Raw genomic sequence first — 25,220 nt, forward strand, 5'->3', positions numbered from 1 at the left:
TGTCATTAAGATTCATGATTCATGGGAAGAGGTGAAAATATCAACACGCACAGGAGTTGGGAAGAAGGTGATTCCAGCCCTCATGGATGACTTGAGGGGTTCAAGCCTTCATTGGAGGAAAGATGTAGTGGAAACAGCAAGAGGTCTAGAATTCGAAGTGGAGCCTGAAGATGTGACTGAATGGCTTCAATCTTATAATAAAACTTCATGAAGAGTTACTTCTCATGGATGATCAAAGACAGTGGTTTCTTGAGATGGAATCTACACTTGGTGAAGACTGTTGAAATGACACTGAATGACTGGTTTAGTGTGCCCTCAGCAGCTGGGCTGACAAGTCCCTTGCTGAAGAAGGATCTTGGTTGCACATCACAGTGTCTGCCACAGCACCTTGTGCAAATGTTTTCATTTCTCCTCTCCCTTATTCTCAACCCTTTGAGCCAAGAGCAGTTCAGCAAAGCTTCATGCTGGAAAGCTTCTTGTCCCAGACCCTGCAGAAGTTTCAATACTTTATGCATCACAGGGGCAGTGAGAACACATTGAGGCTTGAAGGGGAACAGTTCTGCATGAGGCGGAGGAAGATGAGGTAATACAGCCCATGGGAAACAAGCCCAGCAAGGATTTGACAAACCTAAAGCTTTCATCTCAGGCTGAAACATTTTTCTTTTGATAATTTTTTTTTCATTTCTGGATCAAAAGATTGATTTCAGAGGGCACTGTGAATGTAAGAACCAGGCTGTGGAATGATCCCGTGATATGAGAAAAAAATCTTAGAAGTATTCGTAGAGATCAAACAAAATAAGGTCATCAATTCTCTTTTCCTTTTATTATAAAAGTAAAATAAAAAATAGCATTTATAAATCCAACATTTTTTTCCTTTAAAGTATTCGATCTAAAAAAACATATTTACAATAGCAAAATGCAGAAAAGGGGGGAAATACCATTTTCGGCATTGATTATAACCCTGTTTAAATATTAACATGTACATTTTCCTTTTTTCAAATCATAGAGATAATAACCACTTCGAAAAAGCAGAGTGCTTTTTTTTTTATCATACATCAAGTGATTCTCACTTTAAAATATCCCTTTTCATAATCCTTAATCTGAATGCACAATCGTGCGGTGGACGGCTAGAAAGAACACCAGGTGGGGACTGTGACTTTTTTTTTTTTTTTTTTTTTTTGGCAGCGCCCGCGGCATGCAGAAGTTCCCGGGCCAGGGATGGAACCCACACCACAGCAGTGACAACACTGAATCCTTAACTGCTAGGCCACCAGGGAACTCCCTGTGACAACTTTTAATGACAAGCAGTGGAGACACAGCAGAGGGACAGCAGCAATAACAACAGAAAGCAGCTGGTAAAGCTCACCCGCAACGAGGAGTCGGCCTCGCCAGGGGCTGTGATTGTAGACTAGCTGTAAGTGAATTGAACTAAAATTCATTTAGAACCAAGAAGGATGTCATGTTTAAAAGGCCTTGAATTACATCCAGAACCATTCAGGCAGGCCAGGGTTCCTCTGAGCACCTCTGGATGCACTTAATCTTCCTTCCGTAGACAATGCAGAAGAATCTAAGAGCTTTGGTTTATGCGGTGTTGGAAACTGCCAGCAGGCTAAATTTTGCCTTCTAGAGGTCCTTCCTGCCCGAAATCGTGGGGCACTTTGTTGAGAGTTAGCAATGAGCTGCTGCTGGTCAGAGACTCTGTGAAGCTGAGTTTGCGAAAGGACGTCTCCACGCCGCTGTCACAGATGCTGTCATCCCGGAGCTCGTCTGTGGGGAGAAAGCATGGGCTCACTGGGGTGCACAGGGATGGAGGCCAGGCCCGCTCGAGCTCGTGCACCTGCCAGCCAGCTGGGTGCGGTCTCTCTGCCTCTGCCTATGAGCCTCCACCCGTCACCTTGTCCCACCTATGCCGCCCCCATCTGGCGCTATGGTTCACAGTCGGGTGGGGACAGAAAACACCGAGTAATATAAAAAGTGTGAAAACATCAAAATTAGCCCAGTGTTTTCACCTGTCTTTCTTATAATCTAGCCTCATGTTTATCAGAATCCATCTGAATTCTCTAGATTCAAAGTGTACCTTTTTTTCTTAGAAATTAGGTATATTTTTCCACCCACTGTATTACTTATTTTATGGCTGGGGAAACTGCTGAACGTAAGCAAAATAAATTGGTGACAGAAGTAGGAACTGAGAGAGAGCTCTTTCTCTGGGCTTCATATGCTGTTAAACACTACACACTGCCTCAAAAACAAAATAGTGATTTTGATGAAAATGAGTCTCTACTGGACAATTACGTCACATTCTCCTTGAGAAGTGTTTTTAGAGATCTGAACAATGTGAATTATTTCCTATAAGGATAAAGGGCCCAAAGCAACAAGTCTAACATACATGAATCAAGATGCTATATTCTTGTATATTAAATTCCAATGTTAAAATATTAAGACCTTGATGGCAGCGACATGGCTATTGTTACTGACTGACCTATTCAACTACTCAATCTTTACTGAGTTTGTTACGTGCAGGAACTGTGAGGTATTTTAAAAATAACTACAAATCAGGGAACTCAATGCTTTTTAAAGATGTTAAGTATTTACCTATTTCTTTGTGCGGAAGGAGCATCAGATCATGAGACAAGAGGTGTGGGTGGCTTCTGGGTGTTACCTCGTTCCTTTCTAACATGTGTGCACAATCCCTGTCCTCATTCCCCTAGAAAGCTCCCCCACCCCCAACAAGGTGACACTGGTGCTGAAACTGAATGGCAAGAAGGAGCCAGACAGGTAAGGACCTTTGCAGTGAAAGGCCTTGAGCCTGGAATAGTGAGCCAGGGTCGGGGGAGCAGAAGGAACCTGTGGGAGGAAGGGCATGTGGAAGTGATGTTTGAAAGAGAAAATCGGTAAAGACAGGACAAGGTCTTTGTCATCTACTGCCCACCTTCCATCTCAAACAGGGCCGGGCACGTGGGATGCACTCAGTAGAGCTCTGCTGAATGGATGAATGAACTGGGGAGTACACAACAGCCCTGGCATTTTTAAAAGAATCACACTACCTGCTGTGTAGAGAATGGGTGAAAGTGGGTGGGCACATAGGAGGCAGGGGGACTGATGAGGAGCTGCCACAGGAACCAAGTGAGAACTGAAGGTGGGCTGGATGAGCATGGTGGTGGCAGTCAGGGAGGCCTGAGGGAATGGAAGCACGAGTTTGGGACCAGGGAGTGTTCCTGGGCAGGTCATGAGCTCCTGGAGAACGGTGGCGCTTTGCCACCCAGGCCGGTGCCGAGTCCGGGGTTCTGGAGGCTGCGACTTCACAGGGTGAGTGTGGAGGTGGCAGTGTGTGTGTGTGTGTGGGGGGCACTGTCTGAGGCAGAGGGAGGGGGCACCTGAGCTGCAAGTGGCTGAGAGGAGGAGGCTGGTGAGCAGGTGCCAGAGCGGCAGTGGGGATGGAGCCTGGGGAGAGGAGGAGAGAAGCAAAGACGTGGAAAGAATAACTTGACAACTTTCTTTTGGAGAGCTTGGCTGGGTTGGAGAACAGAAAAACTGGGCTGTAGCTAAAGGGGATGTTCCTTTTCTGTTTTATTTTGTAAAGATGACGAAAACAATAGCATGCTTCCAATGGCATCCAGCTGGGAGAGTGGAAACCACTAATGCACGAGAGAGAAAGACAGAGAGAGAGACAGGTGAGAATGAGGGGAGCCAGACGTGGACAGGCAAAACCGGTGGGTTGGGGGTGAGAGGCTGCTCTTCATCTGCGGTCAGCACAGGCACCTGGGGCTGGTGGTTTGCTGATGCAAAGATGAACGAATTCTGGTTGGTTCTATGTTCTCCGTGGAGTGATGCCATGACAGTGGATGAGAAAGGAGAGGGAAGGGGTGTTAATTTAGATGGAGAAAGCATGAAACGCCTGTTTTGAGAGTGGTAGAATAAACTTAAAGAGAAAAAAAGGCTTGGTGTGTTGAGATCTGTCCATCAGGTTAGGTGTTCTAGGTGGAATGTTGGGTCAGTGTCATGAACGCAGGAGCAGGCGGAGCAGCTGGTGGGAAACCACGGCACAGTCCACAGTCCTGGTTCTATAAACACTGGCTTGTGCATCTCTTTCTCTCTCTCTTTTGCAGATTTAAGAACTGAGAGAAAGGGTGTGTACCTTCGCCCACATCATGTCGTTTTTAGACTTTACTGTGAACCTAAGTGACTCGTGTGTCCATGTGGCTGTGCGGGGGCTGCTCCCTGGCCTGAATGGGAGTGTCAAGGGGGGGAAGGGGTCGAACCTGCCATGGCAGGGGAGACAGATGCAGTGGACAGCACGTTCAGGAGGTGATGGTGGGGGACGTGCCACACCCCGCGCCCCTCCCCCCGCCCCGAGACTGAAGGCACCCGCCCTGGAGAGCAGGAGAATATCTCCACTGTTTCTTCAGTCTTTTTGACTTTACCTATTTGCTGCCTTGTGGAGGCAGGCGAGAAGGGCAGCGAGTGGGCCTGAGAGGTGGTCTTCACAGGGCTGGTGGCTGCCGTTCCTGAGGTGCAGAAGGCCGCCTGGATCACGTCAATGGCTTCAGTGTAGCCCATCTGTCTCAGGGCCTCCACCAGCTCCTTTATTGTCCCCCCGGAGACCTGTGAGACAGAAATAAAGACAGCGTCTGTTCCTGTGTTCAAACTCCTGCAAGGAACGACCTGGCAGGCTGTACACACAACACCACACCCCATCCCCCGCCCTGCCGCCTCTTCCAGGGAGACAGCTGGCGGGGGCTGGAAGGCCAGGGTGGAGGGCATCTAAAAAATACACTGTCTTTGAATCAAGTTTCCTGTTTCGGCTCAAAGACCACTCAGGAAATCACAGAGAAGCACTTTATAGTAAGCAGAGAGAAAGTGCTGAGGCAGTAGAACGACCCAGCGTGAAGCTGACACAGTATCCCTGAAGCTCTCAAAACCACTGAGAAACGAGCTAAAGATGAAATGTGCAGTAGAAAGTAATTTCACCCCATGTTTTTCTGTCTTTTCGTTTTAGAAATTACAGCATCACCAGGTAATGGTCCTAGGAGTCACCTCACAGAAAGCTGGCTCCATGTCCTGACACGTGATCCGGGCACGTTCTTGGGGAGAGGAAGGCAATGAAGTGGATTCTATCAACTTTGTTCAGAGAGATCAAAGTTCTGTGACTATCCTGACGTGCTAAGTAACTTTTTATTTATTTTTTATTTATGTTTGCTTTTTAGGGTAGTACCTGCAGCATATGGAAGTTCCCAGGCTAAGGGTAGACTTGGAGCTGCAGCTGCTGGCCTACACCACAGCCACAGCCATGCCAGATCCTTAACCCACATCCTCATGGTTACTAGTGGGGTCTCTTGCCACTGAGGCACAATGGGGACTCCTCTAAGTAGAATTTTTGCAGGACATCTCAAAGTATCTGAATAGGGGAATAACTCAAGGTATCTGAAATCATCCACCTTTGGAAGGGGGGTTTTACCCTGGCCTGTGTCACTGTCCCCAGCCATGGGTCACGACTATTCTTCCTCATTGCTGAGGGTGGGGAAAGGAGATTATGCCCCGGCCAGTGTGTTAACAAAGCCACACACAGTCAATGGTGTAAAGGGATATGTTACCTCGTAGTTGTCCATGAGAGTTTTGGAAGGAGCAGCACTCAGCCGGAAGGCATTATTCAGTATCCCCAGACCTAATTTCTGTGCCAGGGTAGCCCAGTTTTTGTCAGGATCAGGAATTTCTAGCAACTTGTAGAGCTGTAACTTTGCATCTTCAGTCAGCTGCTTCATGTCTCCTGAAGGAAATGAAGAAACATGACTGTCCCCACTGACCAGAGACGACGTGGAGGGAAAGACCACAGCCGCACCCTGGACGCCGTGGAGCTCCTTCCCTTGACAGACAGCAGGAGCCCAGGGGAGTTGCAGCAGCAGCACCCGCTGTCGGGGATCACGACTGCACCTCCTCCTGGCACACTTCCAGGATCTCCTGGTTCTGGAAGAAGGGCTGTGCCTTTCACAGTCCACCCTGGGACATGCCAGTTCCCCCTCACTCTCTTCCAGTGACAGGGTGGAGACAAGAGTGGCTCAGGGAACCTGGTCCTCCCACAACTCACCTTGTGCCAGTAAATCATCCGATGTAAACTCTGGCTCATAGGGTTTCCCATTTAATATGTCAAATACCTGTTGGGAAGAAAAACATGGGGAAACGTTGCACAATGAAGGGACCAAGACAGAAATCTGCCTCTTCGTAATTAAGAATCCAGCATGCCCCTCTCAGGAGGGGCTCGTACCGGAAGGATGGAGGTGTGAGGAGTCGGTATTGTCCTCCGGACCACGAGCACCCCATGGGGGCTCTGGGGCCAAGAGGCGGTCTCTGCAGGAGCCGTCTGAGGCAGGTAGGAGCACCCAACCCACTTCACAGACGGCCAGGGCCACGGCTCTTCTGAGGGACAAGGGCAGGCCAGGCCACCCCACCAGCACGTGTGCTCAGAGAGCCACTGGCGGTGACGCCTCGCTGCGAGGCAGGCCGAGGGCCGAGCCCACACACGGCTGTCAGCCTGTGCTCCTCGCTGCCCCTCCTCCCTGGTAAAAAGGCTTGGGGGGAATGAGTTTTACAAACGTGCTCAAACTGAGGTGCACGAATGCTCACAAGGCCTGGGGTTAACCTTCTGGCCCATCTATACTTTAACTGAGGGGGCCAGAAAAGTCTTAGGTTAAAAGAAAAAAATTTCTAGCACTATGGAAGCCTTTTTGTGTCTGGGTTCTCTGCCGACACCCAGCAGCTGGCGGACCGGGGTGAGGATGACGTGGGGTCACTGAAGTGGGTTATCTTTGTGTTCTGTGGTGAGGCTTCTGGGAAAACCAGGCACTCAATGTAAAGGCAGAACCGTGTGGTCTCTGCCAGGGTCACTCGGCTCAACCCACACGCCCACAAGGAGGCAAATGAGCACTTGGGACGGAGAGTAGCGCGTGCCCCGAGGAAGTCTGTTTCTGGTGGGAGATGGGTGTGCCGCCCACCACCTCCCTCTGGCTCCTCTCTGGGCCCCAAAGACCTAGGAACTGCTTTCACCTTCAGCTCTCAGGTCAGTGGAGTGCTGGGCAAGGCTGACGTCTATTTACTTACGACTGTTTATATCTATGGAAATCCTCTGAAGAATCCCCATTTCTTTCTAGGTTCAGAAGTCACTCACCAAAGTTCAAGGAAACCGCAGCATTTATCCTGGCTACAGAATCTGAGATGGGAACGGGTGTGGTGTGAGTTCAGTAGGGGTACCTGGTACTGTGGACTCTGGGTCTTCTCCCACCTAACCGTCTCTCATAACTGAACTCTGATCTCTCATAACTGAACACTTTGACACTCAGAACTCGGCTGACCTAGATCTCTCCTGGATAGGCTTTTCAAGTAAAGATGGCCCTTGACAGACTTTCTTAAAAAATAACAGGCATGTGCTCTGGGGAGTAAAGGCCCAGGAAGACCAGCTGCTCTCATGTCCCTAGACCCTGAGCCGCCTCAGCAATAACCAGCACCCAGGAGCCACCCTTACCTGCCAGTTGGTGGCCATATCTAGAGGTGTAGTTCCAGGCACGACGCCTTCATCCTCTCCATCCTCGTCCCACGAGTCATCCAGGTCATACAGAGGCTCAAAGTTCTCCACCAGGGGATCTGCTCCTGTGGAGTTACACAGTGTTAGGTAAACCTGTATCTGGCCTACGTCTAAGTGCCTGCAGAGGTCAGTCTATAAGTAGATTCGACAGGTTTATTTATAAATATATACGCCCCATTTCTACTGAAACATCCAGAGACCTGCTTTGAAATTCTAACGTAATTGGACGGTAAAGGTGACTGATGATACCCCATGTGGCCAAGGACACTTTCAAAAACAAAAGACCCGGAATATAGTGACATTTAACTCTGTGAGATCGTTTTCAAGTGAACAATGCCTCTTTACACCAAGGAATAATGACGGCAGTTGACAGCGACTAGGGCGCCTTGCCCGGAGTAAATGTTCAAACTGATGCCTGGTGTGGTGCATTTCTCAGCCTCTTCACCTGCTTGCTACCTGGTGTATTCCTGGGTACAGCGCTGATCCTTAAATACAAAAGACTGAGAAAACCCTCTGGTACCACGTGTAGTTATTGAAAAAGTGAGGGTCAATCTTGGAAAATTCAGTCTGTTCCTGAACCAGCAATAAGTAACCCCCAAAGTCACGCAATTACTTCTCAAAGGCTGAGGGACAATTTTTATGAGTGAGTGGTTAGCCTGCCGCCTATTGAACAGTAGGATGCTTGGTGCGCCCTCCTTTGTGGGGAAGAGGAACTAGTTTTAGTCCTGCTGGGAGAACATGGCCCCTGTGACAACTCCAGTAGTAGGGAGTGCTAAAGAGGGGCTCTCCACACCCTTTTTTTTTTTTTTTTGTCTTTTTGCTATTTCTTTGGGCCGCTCCTGCAGCATATGGAGGTTCCCAGGCTAGGGGTCGAATTGGAGCCACAGCAATGCGGGATCTGAGCCGTGTCTGCAAGCTACACCACAGCTCACGGCAACGCCAGATCCTTAACCCACTGAGCAAAGCCAGGGATCGAACCCGCAACCTCATCGTTCCTAGTCGGATTCATTAACCACTGCGCCACGACGGGGACTCCTCCACACCCTTTCTCACTCCATTCTCCCACGTGCAGCCTGACCTGGGAGGCAGTAAGTGTTGTCTGCCCATGGAAACAGTGGATAAACTCAGAGGAACAATTTGTGGGACCGAAGATGGAGGGAGCTGACCTGCCTGTTCCTTAAGTGACCTTCTTCATGACTCTGATCTCAGGACAAGGTATTTCTTCTGAGTGTCTTCATTTACATAATAGAAAAACTGCTACCTGCTACTCCTTTCATGGGCTACCTGAGACTTCGCATTTTTGAAAGGGTTATAGCGTCTTGTCTGAAGGCATTTCTTAATTATAACCAGTGACACCACAAACTATTAATACACACTGCAATCACTGTCTCTTGTTCACGAGAACATTTGATTTGACAGGCGTTCCTGTTGTGGCTCAGCAGTACCGAACCAGATTAGGATCCATGAGGATGTAGGTTTGATTCCTGACCTCGCTTGGTAGGCTAAGGATTCACTGTTGCTGTGGCCGTGGTGTAGGTTGGCAGTGACAGCTCTGATTCGTAGAAAAGTACCCCTAGCCTGGTAACTTCCATGTGCTGCGGGTGCAGCCCTAAAAAACAAGAAAAAAAAAAGTGCCCCCCCCCCAAAAAAAACCCAACAAACCAGGAGTTCCCGTCATGGCACAGCAGAAACGAGTCCGACTAGGAACCATGAGATTACGGGTTCAGTCTCTGGCCTTGCTTGGTGAATTAAGGATCAGGCGTTGCTATGAGCTGTGGTGTAGGTGGCAGACGTGGCTCAGATCCCGCATTGCTGTGGCTGTGCCAGAGGCTGGCAGCTGCAGCTCTGCTTCAACCCCTAGCCTGGGAACCTCCATATGCTGCAAGTATAGCCCTAAAGAGCAAAAAAAAAAAAAAGTCAACTTGGCAAAAGAAAAAGGGCTGCTGCCTATTTGGGATATGATTTTACTTGTCCGAAAAATGCGGTGCCACCAAAGAAAAGGTTCCTATATTCTTCTGGACTCGCTCTTTTCTTGAATTTTTGAAGTATTTGTCTTCCAGAAAAATGTTAATAACCTCTTAGGTAATTCAAATATGCCAGGATGGCTTTGAGATACCAAGAACATATTTTGAGGTTCTAAATACACACAGCAGTAGAGATTCAAGGATGAGCAGGAATAATTTTCCTATATTTCACAGGATGAGATGATTGAGTTGGAATAACACCTGCAAATCCTTGAACGAGGGAGGGGAGAGAAACACAGCAGAGAGAATCAAGTTTGGAAGTTTAGGCTGACAAAGTGTGACTCATAGCTCCGCCCTTTACTACAGCCCTGGGACCAGAATGCAGGGTCTCACTAGTGTTTCCTCAGCTATAAAATGGGAATAATAACAGGGCTTGTCTCAAAGGGTAATTGTGGATTAAGATGAAATGAGACAGTGCATGTGAAGTGCCTTGTACAACGAAAGCCAGCAACTCTTCCTGCCTGGCACATGACAGTCCTCAACAGACAGGCTATTTGTTTTATTCCCTATGACTTCAGCTTCTCAGAGACCTTTCTTGCAAAAGTTTTTAAATCGTTTCTAATTCCAATAAACTTTTCCTCCTGAAGATCTGTGCTATGTCCGAGGCTGATACCGCTCTGATTTCTACAAGGAATTCAATTCAACATTAAGAAGATGTCTTGTCATGGGAGTCAACGTAACCCCAATCCAAAACAAACAGGTGAACTGGAGAATTAAAAACCAACATGACTGCCAGGATGAAGCCCAGGATTACTAGTCCAAACAGTGCCTTTCTGGCAGTTAAATGTGATGTGCCAGAGAGCTTTTATTTACTCGTGCCTTTCCACAGCAGGCCTGCTGCTTACAGAAGGTGGCGTGGCTGCTCTCTGGTGGCTGGGTTTGCCTTCCTGATGACATTTTTCCATCCCTGCCCTCCAGGCTGCCTTACCTGCTGCTTTGAGGAGAGCTGCCAGCCTGGTGGACCCTCTCCCGGCCGCTATGTGCAGGGGTGTAGTTCCATCATAGGTGGTGCTGTCTACATGGGCATCACCCTAAAATCAGGCCCACAAAGACGAGGGTTAGTCCAAGGTTCTCCCATTTGTCCCCACGGCATGGCTCCACCGGACATATTAGCAGCCAGTTGCTATTTCGGGCAGGCTTTGCCACTGAGGAAATCCCAGTTAGGATACTGGGCAAGGAGTGCCAGGAAAGCCTGAGCTGCTCATCCATGCACCTGAAGCCTCATATAGATATTGCACAGAGCTGAATGTAGGGAGGTGAGCTGTTACTGACATCATGACATCATTCTTTGGAAAGATTTTCCTAAACCCTTCTTGGGAATTTAACGTAAGGGCAAATTAGTGCATCCGTCACCTCCAAGAGCAGGCAGCCCGCCAAGGAGATGTTGTCGAGCTCCACGGCCAGGTGCAGCGCTGTGCGTCCTGACTTCCGCTCCTGGGCGTTGACGTCGGCCCCCGCGGCCATCAGCAGCAGCAGACACGGCAAGCTGTTGCTCATCATGGCCACGTGAATAGCGTTCAGACCTGCAGCCCAAGCACAGGGACAGTCACGGGGAGGGAAGGCTGCTGGGAGTCAGCATGTCCAGTGCTGACCGAATCTCTACTCCAGATGGTCTTAACAGGTGCTTCAAGTCACCAGCTCTGCATTTCAACCCACAGACCCCTTTCACGTTCTCAGAAGACCCTGAGAGCACGTAAACATTCTTTGAATAAGTGATGCTTTCTACACCTTAAGACCAGTGTTTGTTCAAGCCTCTGCTTTTTCCTCCTCCTAACTATTCCAAATGTTCTTTAAAAGGAGTTAGCTACAATGAGCAATGGAAATTTCCCTATGAGATGATGAATTCGAAGTGATTAAGGAAAGCACTTTGGGGTGCAAATCAAATGACACACATTTATTAGAGAGCTGCCAATGTTTAGAAGGCAGACAGAAGGTTTCGAAACACGATGGGTGATTGTCTCTTACCTTCACCGTTGGGGTGGTCGATAAGTAGTGCTGCCTTTTTGTGCTTGAGTAAAATACTGAGAATTTTATCATGTCCTTCTTTGGCAGCGAGGTGCAAAACAGAGTTACCCAAGCGGTCCAGAAGACTCAGGTCGGCCCCTGCCCTCAGCAAGTCCTCCACCACAGCCTCCTGCTTGGTGATCACTGCCAAGTGCAAGGGTGTCTGTGGAGTGGAGAAGGGGCAGCATATGGTCAGTGGCACAAACACATGTACCCCACTGGCTTATTAGCTGTCGCTGCAATAGGTGGAGTCATACTGAGAAGCCATTTCTTACTCCCAGATTAACTTCTCAGCTTTGCAAACATGTTGCTCTCTGTTTCATATCATATGCTAGTGAAGTATATACACCAGAATAACCCTTACTCAATTATCAAGATTATTTTTATATTTACAATCCTTAATAGCTTTCTTATTTCTCACTATAGTCCACTGATTGTTTACATTAACGCATCTACTTGTAAATTCAGCTTTCTTGAATTTCTAGTAGGGATCTACCTTCGCTGATAAATCTGTATGTTAACAAATCAAATCAAGACTATGCTTTTATTGAAGAAGTTTAAATGAACTACCCAATAGAAATCAATTAACAAGCATGCCATCATTCTATACTGATATGCAAAAAAAAAAGTTGCTAAATTAAAAAAAATACTGTTTCATGGACTGGTTCCACAAGACTAATCTCTGTAGGACTAACTCTCTTTTCCCCATTTTATATGCGGATTCTCAAAGTCATAACTAGGACAAAAGAACCACCCCAGCCAATGTAAATGAGATGTTTTGAAAACTGCATGTTTTCAAAATGAGTAAGACAAACACTATCACAAAAGTATCTTTCAAAGAACTGAGGTCACTGACAGAGAACAGCAAAACATTTTAATACAAATCAATCGATTTCAAAAGAGCCTGTGAAATCCAGCCTGTCTGGTGACAATTTGGCTAAACTTTCCTTCCCAGTAAGCAGTTACTGGCTGTAACAATGACAACAGGTGGGCCACCAACATCTTGGCTGGGGCACGGCACGTGAGAACAGGATGAAAGATGCCTGCGCCGTCTACGTCTCTCATTACGGTGATTAATAGAAGAGAAACAAGACAGGATTTCTTTCCCCAAGATTCCTACTCTTGCCCTTATTTTTCATTCTTTAGAACTATATACCCTGGCCTGAAATGAATCATGCCACCAAAACTTTAGACACTATAGCCACTTCCTCTCAAGAAATAATAAAAGCTGTGTTTATTCCCCTGATATGTTATCTGGGGAGATGGGAAAAGGAAAGAGGATGAGATTGGAAATAAGATCCAAAATACCTTATACCATTCAGAGATTAAAAATTATCTGTAGTTTAAATACAATTTTCATATCATACAAAACTCTCCTACTATGAGTTACAAAACTTTTTTTTTTTTTTTAACCCCCATGGTCTCACTAAAGGTTTTCTATGGTAGTTCGGGTTTTAGATCTTAAACTCCAGGATTATATCTCAAACAATTACATAATGTAGGAATCCAGGAACTTTTAATGCTGTGCCTACTGGCACGTGGACTTGCACAGTCATTCTGCAGAGCCAAGGATACAAATGTCCCAGAAAGCCAACTCCTGCCTATATGTCTGAGTGACAAAAATCCACAAGGGTACACGGGTGAGGCTCTTCACTGAGGTATTCTTTGGCGGTAGGAAGCACAAAGCTGTTTAAGTGTCTACTGTTGGGGAACTGGTACCTAATAGGTGGAAGATGTATACTACGGGATCCTCTTCAGGAGGAAAAACAATGGACTAGCTGTACACATAGATACATGGATAAACCCCATGAACAGCAGAGGCAGAAATATAGTGACATGTAACATAAAGCCACTTACACATTTTAAAAATACATGCATTAAGAACTATGCAGACATACATAAATGAGTGCCTGTAAAACTGATGAAACCCGAATAAGATCCGTGGATTGTATCCATGTTAATTCCCTGGCTTTGATACTGGACTAAAGTAATATAAGATGTTACCACTGGGGGAAACTGGGTAAAGGCACTCAGATCCTCTGGGAACATTTTTTTTTTTAACTACCTATGAATCTATAATTATATCAAATTAAAAATTTGAGAAAAACGTTTATGCAGAACAGGAGCAGTTGTGAATAATGTAATTGTGATTGTGGTGAGCGTATGCTGAAATGTCTATTTAAAGAATATATGTTTATGTAGCCATTATCTGGGAAAGTACTTACTATAAACACAATAATTACATTGGGAAGTGGGACACGGAGACTTACATGCTGCCAGGGAGGGTAACCTTGATTCTCTAATGTATATCCTTATGTATCATTTAAAAAATTATTGAATATAGGGAGTTCCCTGGTAGACTCTGGGTTGAGGATCCAGCTTTGTCACTGCTGTGGCTCAGGTTGCTGCTATGGTGTGGGTTTGATCCTCGGCCCAACAACTTTCACATGCCCCCCCCGCCCCAAAATCCCTATGAATATGTAACAATTAAAAACATGAAAAATACATGCCCCCAACCCCCACTAATGTTTTATAGGAATATATGCAAAAAAGCAACTGCTACCAAACATAATGGAGTCGTTTCTGTTGAAGAAAAGGGAATGGGAGAGGAGAAAAGAGTTTAAAGGGAATAGACTTCAGAAATATTTTCAGAAAAATCTTAACTCTATGCATTTGGATTATTCTGGGTGTGTCTTTCTCTAGAGGGTGGGTGGAGAGAGAGATATGATCATGACAGATGGTCACAGAAATGTACTAAGATTAGTGAAAGGTATTTTGGGAGAATGTTTAAGACAACTGCCAAATAATCCAAATTACACTTAGAGAACTGTGTAATTTCCTATTAACAACAGCTAACAGAGAACCTTAAAGAGAGCTTAAATCTTAGTGGATTTCTAGTTCTCAAACACAAGTATCCATTGGGTGTGTGTTTGAGGCTTGGAAGGCAAACCAGGGGATCCTCAGTTCTTGCCCATTAATGAGAACAGTGTCAGATGGGAAAATGGACCTATCGTCTCCCAGGAGTCCCCACATCAGGAGGCAGAAACGTGTCCAAGGTGGTGGTTTCAGTGCTTTTCTCTCCAGCACACTGGACAGTCTCAATATATGTAACTGAATGATACAGAAAGGAGTTTGGCACATAATAAATCACAACTACTAATCCTGTTGTGCGGTGCCCTTTGCAGGTCCTATTTATAAACAGAAAAACATGCAATTCCTTGAATCTGACCTATAGGCAGTGAAGTTAAGTAGTCTTTGAAAGGAGGACTGAGGAGTGACAATGTCCCATTTCTAGTTTGATCTGTTCACTTGTGATGGTGAAAAGGAACAATCAGTCCAAAGCCTGAGAGAATCAAGCTTTATGCGCCAAATGACTTTCCAAATACCAGCAGCACCCAAAACAGTATGAAAATTTGAAGAAGCTATCCCTTAAATATGTACCTAAAATTAGACCTCATTCTAGTTAATTTATGAGTCAGTGAAGAATCCCCAACTTCGTTTTTCCTTTGATCTTAAGGATGACAGCCAAAGAAGCAGCCTAATGCTTTATATCCAGCGGGAAATCATTACTTTCCCTCATTGGGAAACACCTATTCTCAGATAAAAATCTATCAAGAGCTAAACATTTTAGCACTTTGCTTTGGGGAAATAAAAATGAGTCACACCACCTGCTTTTAAATTTGGAACAGGCACCTTTACTGTGTGAATAATTGTACATGATGGTTGTCCATAGTTTTAGGGTAAGAGAAATATTCGAATCAGGCATCCAAGCATACCATGGAGGCCAAGGAGGCCTGGGAAGTCATTTTGGGTCATGCGAAGGGGAGGAGAACACAAGAGAGCTGAGGAGGGGGCAGGTCCAGGAGGCTGTGCAGTAGACAGATGGGAACTGGGGAAAGGCAGCAGGAAGGGAAAGAGCCCACGGGAGGAGGAGGGAGCAGCCTGGGGAGTGGAAACCCAGGAACAACCGCCCACCAACTCCTGTTAACAGTGTGTCCCTTAGCCAGAGAGGGTAGCCCAGGTCTGCAACTCCCTGCACCCAGCACCCAGGCTTTGGTCGTGTCCACGAGTTTTAACCTCCTTTCCTCATCTGAAATCTGCATGTGCCCAGGAGGCAGCTTCACTGAGTCTCCAGTCAACTTCTCCCTCTGCAACAGAGTTCCTCAAATTGCTTTTAGGCCCACCTACGTAAACCTGATTTGTGCAAAACTTTTTGCTGTTCCTAGTTTTTTTCACCTTGAGTTTTCTGTTTTTGATGACACCTTTTCCTTCTCAAGCAACCTTTTTACCTTCTGCATTCTGACCTCAGCACCCTTCATTGGATATGCATTTAATCTAGATGGTGTCAATATGTTCAGCAGACTTCAAAATTCTTATAAATTATTGGCTTTTAAAACTTAGGGTTTTTTTTTCAATTTTATTATTTCTTGACAGATGTGATATGTTTATTTTACATTGGATTAACTGCTTTGGCAGATTTCTGAAGCTTAAAGTTAGCCTTCCCTCAAGAGGATGTTCAATTTCACTGTGGGGTGACTGGTATTACACCCACAGATCAAAGGATCCTAATTCATAAAAGAATATTCCTATGGGAGTTTCTGTCAGGACACAGTGGAAACGAATCCGACTAGGAACCATGAGGTTGGGGGTTCACTCCCTGGCCTCGCTCAGTGGGTTAAGGATCAGGTGTTGCTGTGAGCTGTGGTGTAAGTCAAAGATGCAGCTTGGATCTGGCGTTGCTATGGTTGTGCCATAGGCTGGCAGCTGTACCTCTGATTAGCACCCCCTAGCCTGGGAATCTCCATATGTTGCGGGCGTGGCCCTAAAAAAAAAAAAGAAAGAATATTCCTATGTAACGGGCTTTTATCTTTTTCCTCACTGTAATGGGTTTTAAGGACATTACCTACAGAAACATTTTATTTTTGCTATTAACATTATATATTACTATTAATACACACACACACACACACACACACACACACACACACCCTAAACTATGGATTTTTCTTCTGTTGTCTCTTTGATATTTCTGCTTACCTGGTAGAGATCATTTCTCATGTTGATAATTTCATCAGAAATCAAACCAGATGTGACTTCTAGCAGGTCTCTCACAAGCTGAGCATGAAGGTGGATGATTGCCAAGTGTAAGACACTGGAACAAAAATATACCGACAATAATCAACTTAAGCATTAATGGAAAAAAGATTCCCAAGTTAGGATTAGACTTGCAGACTGAATCTGGCTCTCATACCTAGTTTTCTTTGGCCCCTAAATGTTCTGAATCTTTGAAACATCTTGAATCTGAGGTGGGGATGCTCTTCTGCCCACTCATTTACAGCACCTGCCTGGGGGCATTCAGTTTGGACTCCTTGAGGTGTAGAGGAACCTGGACTTGGAGGCACAGAGATCTAAGTTCAAATCCAAGCTCTGTCTCTGTACTACAACTCCTCTAACTTTCCCCTGACACGTAGATAATGTATGTAAAATGCCTGGACTAGGATCTGTCCACAAAAATGTAGTTACCGCAGCCAGCCCTGCCACCTCCTCCAAAATCCAGTGTGATGGCTTTTTAACATCTTCCGGGACCCCAAGAGGGGAGACCAGAGTCAGGCTGTTAAGTATAGGGAGAAGACTAAACTTGTAAAGAACAATGTGACTGTATTTCTCCTACGAATTACTCCCTCTGCCTGGAATGATTTTGCTCCTCTTCTCTGCCCAGATGGCGCCGCTCCATCCTTCATAATCCCGTTCAAACCTTATATCCCTGGAGAAGACTTTCCCAATTTCCTAGGCAGAGCAAGTTACCTCCCCTCAGGTTTACGGCTTGGTTGTGCAACTACATTTTTCTACACATCTTCCTCCCTCTCTGGCCTATGATCTTCTCAGGGGCTGGTTCTAAGCCAGCCTTATCCCCTGGCACACGTATAGGCACTAAAAAAGGATGATTGAAGAACTCAGAGTGTACACTAATGAGGTTGAAAATATTGGCAGGTGCCAACCATCCCTCCTAGGAACACAATTTTTTAATTGTTAAAAAAACCCTTAACGTTAAAATTAACTGGAAACAACTTAACCATAACAATAGTAAAAGCAGCTACTATTTGTTTACGCTTCTATGTACCAGACTACAGTAAGCACTTGACATACATTATCTTGTTAATCGTAGCAATCTTACGAGGGAGGTAATATTATCCTCATTTTTCAGGTGATGAAACTGAGACTTCGAGGTCTCATAGAACTCAATTTGGGTCACATATTAAGTCCAGGACTGTCTTGTTCCAAAGCCATCTCACAACCCCTTAAGCTACCCTGCTTCTGGGACACACGTGCGCTGCCCTGTACATTTGTAGATGAACATCTAAGAGGAAGAATCCTCCAAAGGAGGGGCAGATTATGATGCACGGCCCACTCAAGCTATCACATGGTTGTGGTGCACATGGGATCTGAGGCACAAGCTATCACATGGTCACAGTCCACATGGGATCTGGATTTTCTCTGAAGATAATTAGGTGTCATTTTATTCAGGCCACTTAGCAATGGCAAGCGTGTATTACTGGCAAGCGTGTATTACTTGGGATTAACACTGACACAGGAGGGCCTGAAAAACTAAATTGTGACATCATTATTTGAGCGATATTTTTAAATGAATGATTTCAGGGTTTCAGTACTGTCTTTTGAAATGCAGGGCTGGAAGAAGACGGCTGCAGAGGGCCCAACGTCTGACGCAAACATGATGCACATATACCAAGAAAAAGGTCGTACTTCAAAAACTGCCTAAAAATTTCCATGTGCAGCTCAGCATTTCATAGCAGAAGTACATTCCCCCTCCCCCATAAATTTTCACACCCTCATGGGAATTTCCCCAGTACCAGAAATTTTTATTATTTTTTTTCTTTATTGTATTTTCTGTGATGACTAACAGCCACAGGATTCAGATTATTAGCTGAAGATCATGGGCTCAGTGAAAACAAGGGGCCTGAGCTGCGAAGGCCAAAACCTATCCTTTGTTACATTCTTATGGGGACTTCTCTTTGATCTCCCCAAGGCTCACCTCCCAGGCCTCCAGCCACAGGCGAGCCTCATGGGCCTGCTTCCATGAGTGCGTTTGGGTCCCAGGAAAACCACTAAGGATTAATTTCCTACCTGGGCAGCAAAGGCCACCTCCTTAGCCTCTCCAGACACATCCAGACCCCGATACATGTCTCCACCTTCCCCTCAATGCCTCCACTTGAATGTGTGCATCTGTATCCCTTCCCGTCATCCTCCTTCAAACAACCGAGGTCCCTTCTTAACCGGCATGTGCTCATCTTTCTTAGATGCATCAATTCAACAGGTCCCTAAACTTGTCACATGAAGTGCTGCTGTCCCGTCTTGGTTAACTGCTTTCTCTTGGGGTCATGTGCCATTGAATACTGACTGCATTATTTAACCCTGTAAAAAACATTCTTCTATTCATGATATTACACAGAGAAGGCTGGACTGGTTCCTCTCATACTGTATAACACAGCCGGGGTTATACCACATCCTTGGCTATGCTGCAAGGAATGAGAACAAAGGTCTGCTTGAACCCTGAGCTTGGCACGTTCCTACAGCATTTGGTTCAGGGGTTCAACGGAGGTTTAAAACGTAGTATCCCAGAGCTCTTCCAAGAGAAGGACTTCTCACTGACAGCACTATTTTGGGAAGGTTTTAGATAAAGCATTTGACTTGAATTTGAGGGCTGCTGTCTCGTTATTTTTTTAGAGGCTTTTGAGAACAGTTTAGAAGTCTCAATGAAAGGACCAGGAGACCTGCTTTAGAATGAAGCCAGGTGGCTTTGCAAATAGAAGCTCAGTAACAGCAGGAATGGGAAGCATGGTGCTTGGAATGTTAGACTCCCACACAATGTGGGTCAGAGCAATTACAAGACTCTGATCCAGTCACAGACTAGTGACCATGAACAGAGGCAGCAGAGAAGGAACCAGTAACTGGGAAAGAATGACAACGGCCTCTTAATCATTTTGTCACTGTTGTGCTGTTTCTATTGGGCTTTTTCTTGACAACATTGTCATGACAAATATGCAGTTGGGATAACAACTGGTTTAGGGGTTTGGTGAGACCAAATTTTATTATATTATTCCAGTAAATAAAGCAAATGTTATTATTCCTATAAACAAATGTTTATTAAATATTACTCTAAATCTTATTCTAACAAATAAAGCAAGGCTCTTCAAAAAGCCATTCCCCACATACATCTTAATTTTCTTGCCCAGAGTGTTGCAGTCTTAGAGGAGTATTCTAGCTATTTTAGAGTCTAATGGGTGAAAGCCACAGGACAGGAGAAGCAAATTATGCTACTCGACCTCACTGACACATTCTTTTCCTTGAGGGAGTATTTCAGTTGCGGGACCCAATAACTTTGATCAATTTTTTCCATCTCTAACCAGCATCCATACAATTCTTTTTTTCTCTTTAAACTCTAAACCAACCCTTGTTTGCAAAAGTCCTAACTTACCTGTCCCCATTCTCATCCTGCACTGCAGTGAGATGGCGCTGGACAGCCAGCAGCATCTTCACATCTCCTGTCACTGCATAGTCAAAAAGGGCATTGGCGTGCTGCTTGGCAAGTTGCATGGCCTTCTCTAGAAAGAGGTTATCTGCAAAGCAATGATCACAATCACTAGCTCTATAGGAGTGCATGCCTGAGACCAAGACCATCAGCATCCGTGTTCTGATGCCAGAGACATATCCTTTTAGTTGAAAATGCTCCTTTCAGTGCTTCTGGATTGTTTTTTACTAGAAAAAGCACAACTGGACGGCTCACTGACAAAATACAGGGGCTGATCTCAAAAACCCACTTATAATTTGTTCAGGGAAAAGAAATTCAGAAATGTCTGTTAAAATTTTAAGAAGAACAATCAATCTCCAAATAATATTAATTAAATTTTGCCTGAATTTTTAAAAAGTTTCAGCAAACAGTCTCTGCTGGAGAGACAGGCTGTCCATGAGCCACTTGCATTTTTATAAACTTTGCTTTCATAAGGTCAAAGGGAGGCAAATTGTGGCCTGCAGGCCAAATCTGTATGTACATGGCCTGTTTTTATAAGGCTTCCTGGCTAAGCAGGGTTTGTACATTTTTAAAGCAATGTTAAAAAAAAAAAAAAAAAGCATAGGCACTAGAAACCATATGTGGCCCTCAAGTCTACATACATATACTATTTTTCCCTTTATAGAAAACGTCTTCCAAGCACAATCTAGGGTGACCTAGATTCATGACACAACTCTAACGAGTACTGGTTCCAAATATGCACAAAAGTGCACTGTCCCGCCTCATCCTAATTCTTCAAAGAAGGCAGCAATAAAAAAAGGAAAAGTGCGTATTTTCAGGCAATGTTCCATCCATTTCAGTATGACAGTCAAGCTCCAGTCTTGAAAAAGGAGACTGTCAAAATTATGCAAACTGCTGTTATCTGTGGTGGAAATGAATTAGATTATCTTTCCTGATAGCCTAACACTGCATGACTACATCCAGAGGAGCCTATGTTGATCTCTGTCTTTTACATATGCAAAGATAACACTGCAAAAATGGAAATCCCAGTGTGCGTAAAACAACCCGGCACATGCTTTTCAAAAGGCACACAGGGCTCTGAAGAGCACACTGACCCAGGTACTGATGTATCATCTTTAGGTCAACAGAAACTAAACCTGTCCTCTGGAAATAGGTTCTGCGCCTAGAACCGCCCCATCCCCTCCCCAATCAGTACAACGTAATCCTCCGTGTGCTCACTCACCCTGGAACCTGTAACTCTCCTCCTTTACTCCTACTGAATACGTCAGATGCACCTCATCCTCTCCATTGCTGGACTCCTTATCTTGTTCTGTGGTTTCTGTGACTTTCCCAGAGAGATTTACGGCCTCTCTGTTATCACTCTTGTCACAATCCTCAGGGTCATTTTTAGATGGGGTGTCTACAGTTCCTAAGATAAAAGCAAAAAAAAAAAAAAAAAACAAAAAAAAACAAAAAACCCAAAAACGCATCAGCTTTTTCTCAGTTAAATCTATTAACTAAGTTATAATCCACGATTGCAGCAAAGCTCAGATAAAGGTAGGAGGCAAGTTCTGCAAAGGGAAAAGAAAAACAGGAATTTATTTATTTTTGTTTTTTGGCTGCACCCATGGCATGTGGAAGTTCCTGGGCCAGGGGCTGAACCTGCCCCATAACAGTGACCCAAGCCACTGCAGCGACAACACTGGATCCTTAACCTGCTGTGCCACGAGAGAACACAGAAAACAGTAATTTAAAATTCCTTTTAAAATGGCTGTAAGTAACATGCTTTGGAGTCACTTCCAAAAAACTGTTTCTTTTTTTTTTTTTTAAACTGAGGTATAATTGACATATAAAATTGTCATAATTTCAGGTGTACAATGTAATGACTCAATATTTTTATATATTGCAAAATGATCACAATAAGCATAGTTAACATCCATCAGCATATAGAGCTGCACATTTTTTTTCATATAATGAGAACTTTAAGATCTTAAAAAACATTTTTTTTTGCATTTGTAAAAATGTATATCTCGTTCCGTTTATTTGTAAAGGAGAAAAATGAAATAAATCTAGGAATTGCTAGAAAGTGGAATTTTTAAAATTCTTGAAAGCAAAGTAGTTATTTTGTCCCCAAGTGCCTAAGCGAGTCGTAAAGGTGGGACCTCAGTTCACATTCTTGGTGTGGGAGCTATCCAGCACACCATTTCTGATCATGCTCTCTGAGGTCCTACTATGTGATCTGACAGCTTCAGTGAGAGCAACGAGGTTTTATAAGCAGGCTTGTCTCAGAGCCTGGTTCTGCCACTAACAGATACATACCTTCAGTGAGTGAATGATCACTTCTGAACCTTGGTGTGCTGTCTGTAAAGCTGAGATCCTAATATTGTCCTTACAGAGGAATCATACTGATTACAGTTGAAAAAAGCACCTGACACACCAGGTGCTGAATATATGAAAAGACCTTTTTGTGTTATTTCTTCACTGAGTACATTAGAACAGAGATGTAATATAACCACAAACACATCATGTGACAACTAATTAGAAGATCCATTTGAGGAGAAATGACCATCTTTATAAAATTTCAAATGTCTTCCAAAGTGCAGTATTTGAAAAAAGAAAGAGAGGATAGATAAGTTTGGTGACTTTTTTCTTTATAGTCAAGTCTCTATATGACCCTTTTTAACATTCTTTTCTTTTCCCTGTTCATGCTACTTACCAAGTTAATATATAAATAAAGCATCAGGAATAGAATTTATACTCTCCAGAGAAAATAATAATTTTTTGGAAAAGAAGAATCTTAATTGATTTGCATTCAGCAATTTTTTTTTTCAAGAGAATGTTGTTATGGTAAGTCATGACTAAAAAAAAAGTTTGGTTTTAATTAATTTTTAAATAATTTTCTTGTCCCTTTCTGAGTAATTAAAAAAAAAAAAAAAAAAGGGTTACTTACCATGCTTCATTCCAGCATTAGATTTAGTGGTTCCAGGATGGAAGGTAATTCCACCATATGTAGGAAATCCATAGTGGGGGAAGCCATACCCTGAAAATGTCAAGTAAAACAAAGGAAACCTCATGATGGTTTTTATAAAAAGGATTGGATAAACCTTAGTGTTCCTCCCTCAGGTGTTTCCGACACAGTGCTTCTGTTGAGAGTCATCAGACACATCCCCGGGGGTCATGGGGTGATGAGAATCCCACTCCGGCAGGGTCTGCATTTTGGCAGCTCAGGCAAGACTGAGGCGCGGGGCAGCCTGCAGGAGCTCATGTTGGAGAACGTCTCCCACCCCAGTGTGGAGAGGAGAGGCTAACCGTGTGGGGTCACCATCCAGACTCAGACTGGCTGACACAGAACACAGCCGCATAACCTCTGGAGGGCCAAACTGCACCAAACAAAGCACAGGAGCACATACTGACTCTCCAACAGAAACATTCCCCTGCTGGTCATTTTCAGACATTTTTGCTGAAAGCGTAAGCTGGTCAAACTCTTTGGAGAAGCAGTGGGTATTAGCTGTCATACTCTCTGACACAGTCACTTCACTCCCCAGAATCTAATTTATAAAAACAATTTGGAATCAAAGTAACATGGAGAGAGGAGTTCCTTCCAACACTTTATATAAGAAATAGGAAATAATATTCAAGTAAGTTATACTGTGGTTTGTGCATCTGATGAAATATTAAAATTAAAGTCATTAAAATGATGATTAAAATTAGGCTTATGTAAAAAGTTTCTATTACCATGGAAAATGCTTATATTAACCTGTTAGCAAAAAATAGTATATAGGACTCTATATACAATCATGATGTGATGATCATAAGCAGGTCATACAAGTACATGGATTAAAATACTATGCACAATGAGGTCCACAGCTGTGCTTTGGAAAAATGTGTAACTACGCATTGTAATGAATCTCATACAAAAATATCTGTTAACCTTTAATGGCAGGATTTTGAGTATTTTCAACTTTCCTACAACATAATGTAACTATAATATGACATCTTTTCAATGTCTCCAAAAGATACCAAGACAATTGCAAACTGTGTCCCCACCCCCACGCAAAAAAAAAAGTGTGTATGTGAATAAACCAAAATGTTAACAGAGGTATTTGTGGGTTTTTTTTTTTTTTTTGAAAACTGGCTTTGGGTGACTTTTTTTTTTTTTCCTTACAGTTTTTGGTATTATCTATCTACATATTATAAAATGAACATGCATTTCTTTGAAAAAAAATTTGCTGGGAAATTTTAATTAAAGTAATATATCATGCTCAATAATATCAGAACAACTTAGGGAAATCTTGGAAAAGAAAATTTACTCTCTCAGATGTGAAAACGCTTTAGAAAGAACAGACGTGATTCATACCTGGTCCAGTACTTCCAGCACCCCCTCCTCCACCGCCGCTGCCAAACATGCCTCCGCCTCCAGCTCCAGCCCCACTCCCGCCACCAAAACTATCTGAGAAATTGGGCATGAGCTTCTGCCGTTTCCTTTGTACTTCCTCTTTATCTGTATTTAAGGGAAGAGAAACCAGAGGAGAAAAGACTGATTCAGTTCCACTACTAGCCACAGAAAGAATATTGATTCTGATGGTATTTTTAAACATCTTAAAGGGAAACAGAAAGCACCCAAGGAGGAAGAGATGCCAAATTTCAAGAAGCATTATATTTATTCCAATGGATACGAAGACCAAGAACCAGCCTCAGAGCGACCACAGAACTGTACACACCCAAATCCTCTCTGCAGTAGTTTAAGTCCCCTATGCCATTCAAATTAGTGAGAGACTAGACTACCCATGAGAAGATACTGAAGAGAAAACATTACTGAGCATTTTCACTTGGTCATTACCGATCAGCTAACACTGACCATGCATCTACAATGAGTGAAGCGCTCAGAATAAAGTATGACATCATGCTTTTGCTGTCAAGAACCCTCTGGCATAATTTTAAGGTTTTAAGGCAAAACTTAGAGAAATACCACTAGAATGCTGTATAGGTTGAATTCACAGTGCCAACTAGGGTTCCAGGAGTTCAAGGAAGGACTTCTAGGAGGTCCCTGTGGGCTGAAAAACTCAGGAAAGACTTCCCAGAATCAACTCCC

General features: G+C 44.2%; 1 protein-coding gene across 7 annotated transcripts in view; it reads right to left on the reverse strand.

The window, feature by feature from the left end:
• Positions 1-1,120: 1,120 nt before the first annotated feature.
• Positions 1,121-25,220, reverse strand: part of NFKB1 (nuclear factor kappa B subunit 1) — a 116,563-nt gene continuing 92,463 nt past the window's right edge. For all 7 annotated transcript variants that reach the window (XM_047798969.1, XM_047798968.1, XM_047798967.1 and 4 more), the window contains 13 exons: positions 24,486-24,629; positions 23,079-23,168; positions 21,372-21,557; positions 20,096-20,237; positions 16,639-16,753; positions 11,563-11,764; positions 10,951-11,120; positions 10,526-10,628; positions 7,514-7,638; positions 6,083-6,149; positions 5,592-5,764; positions 4,422-4,602; positions 1,121-1,767 (listed from right to left, as the gene is read on the reverse strand). In XM_047798969.1, the coding sequence (XP_047654925.1) occupies positions 1,610-1,767; positions 4,422-4,602; positions 5,592-5,764; positions 6,083-6,149; positions 7,514-7,638; positions 10,526-10,628; positions 10,951-11,120; positions 11,563-11,764; positions 16,639-16,753; positions 20,096-20,237; positions 21,372-21,557; positions 23,079-23,168; positions 24,486-24,629 (1,856 nt within the window). In that variant the 3' untranslated portion in view covers positions 1,121-1,609. The remainder of the gene's footprint in view (positions 1,768-4,421; positions 4,603-5,591; positions 5,765-6,082; positions 6,150-7,513; positions 7,639-10,525; positions 10,629-10,950; positions 11,121-11,562; positions 11,765-16,638; positions 16,754-20,095; positions 20,238-21,371; positions 21,558-23,078; positions 23,169-24,485; positions 24,630-25,220) is intronic.

This window comes from Phacochoerus africanus, chromosome 10 (genome assembly GCF_016906955.1).
Source record: "Phacochoerus africanus isolate WHEZ1 chromosome 10, ROS_Pafr_v1, whole genome shotgun sequence".
Classification (NCBI taxonomy): domain Eukaryota; kingdom Metazoa; phylum Chordata; class Mammalia; order Artiodactyla; family Suidae; genus Phacochoerus; species Phacochoerus africanus.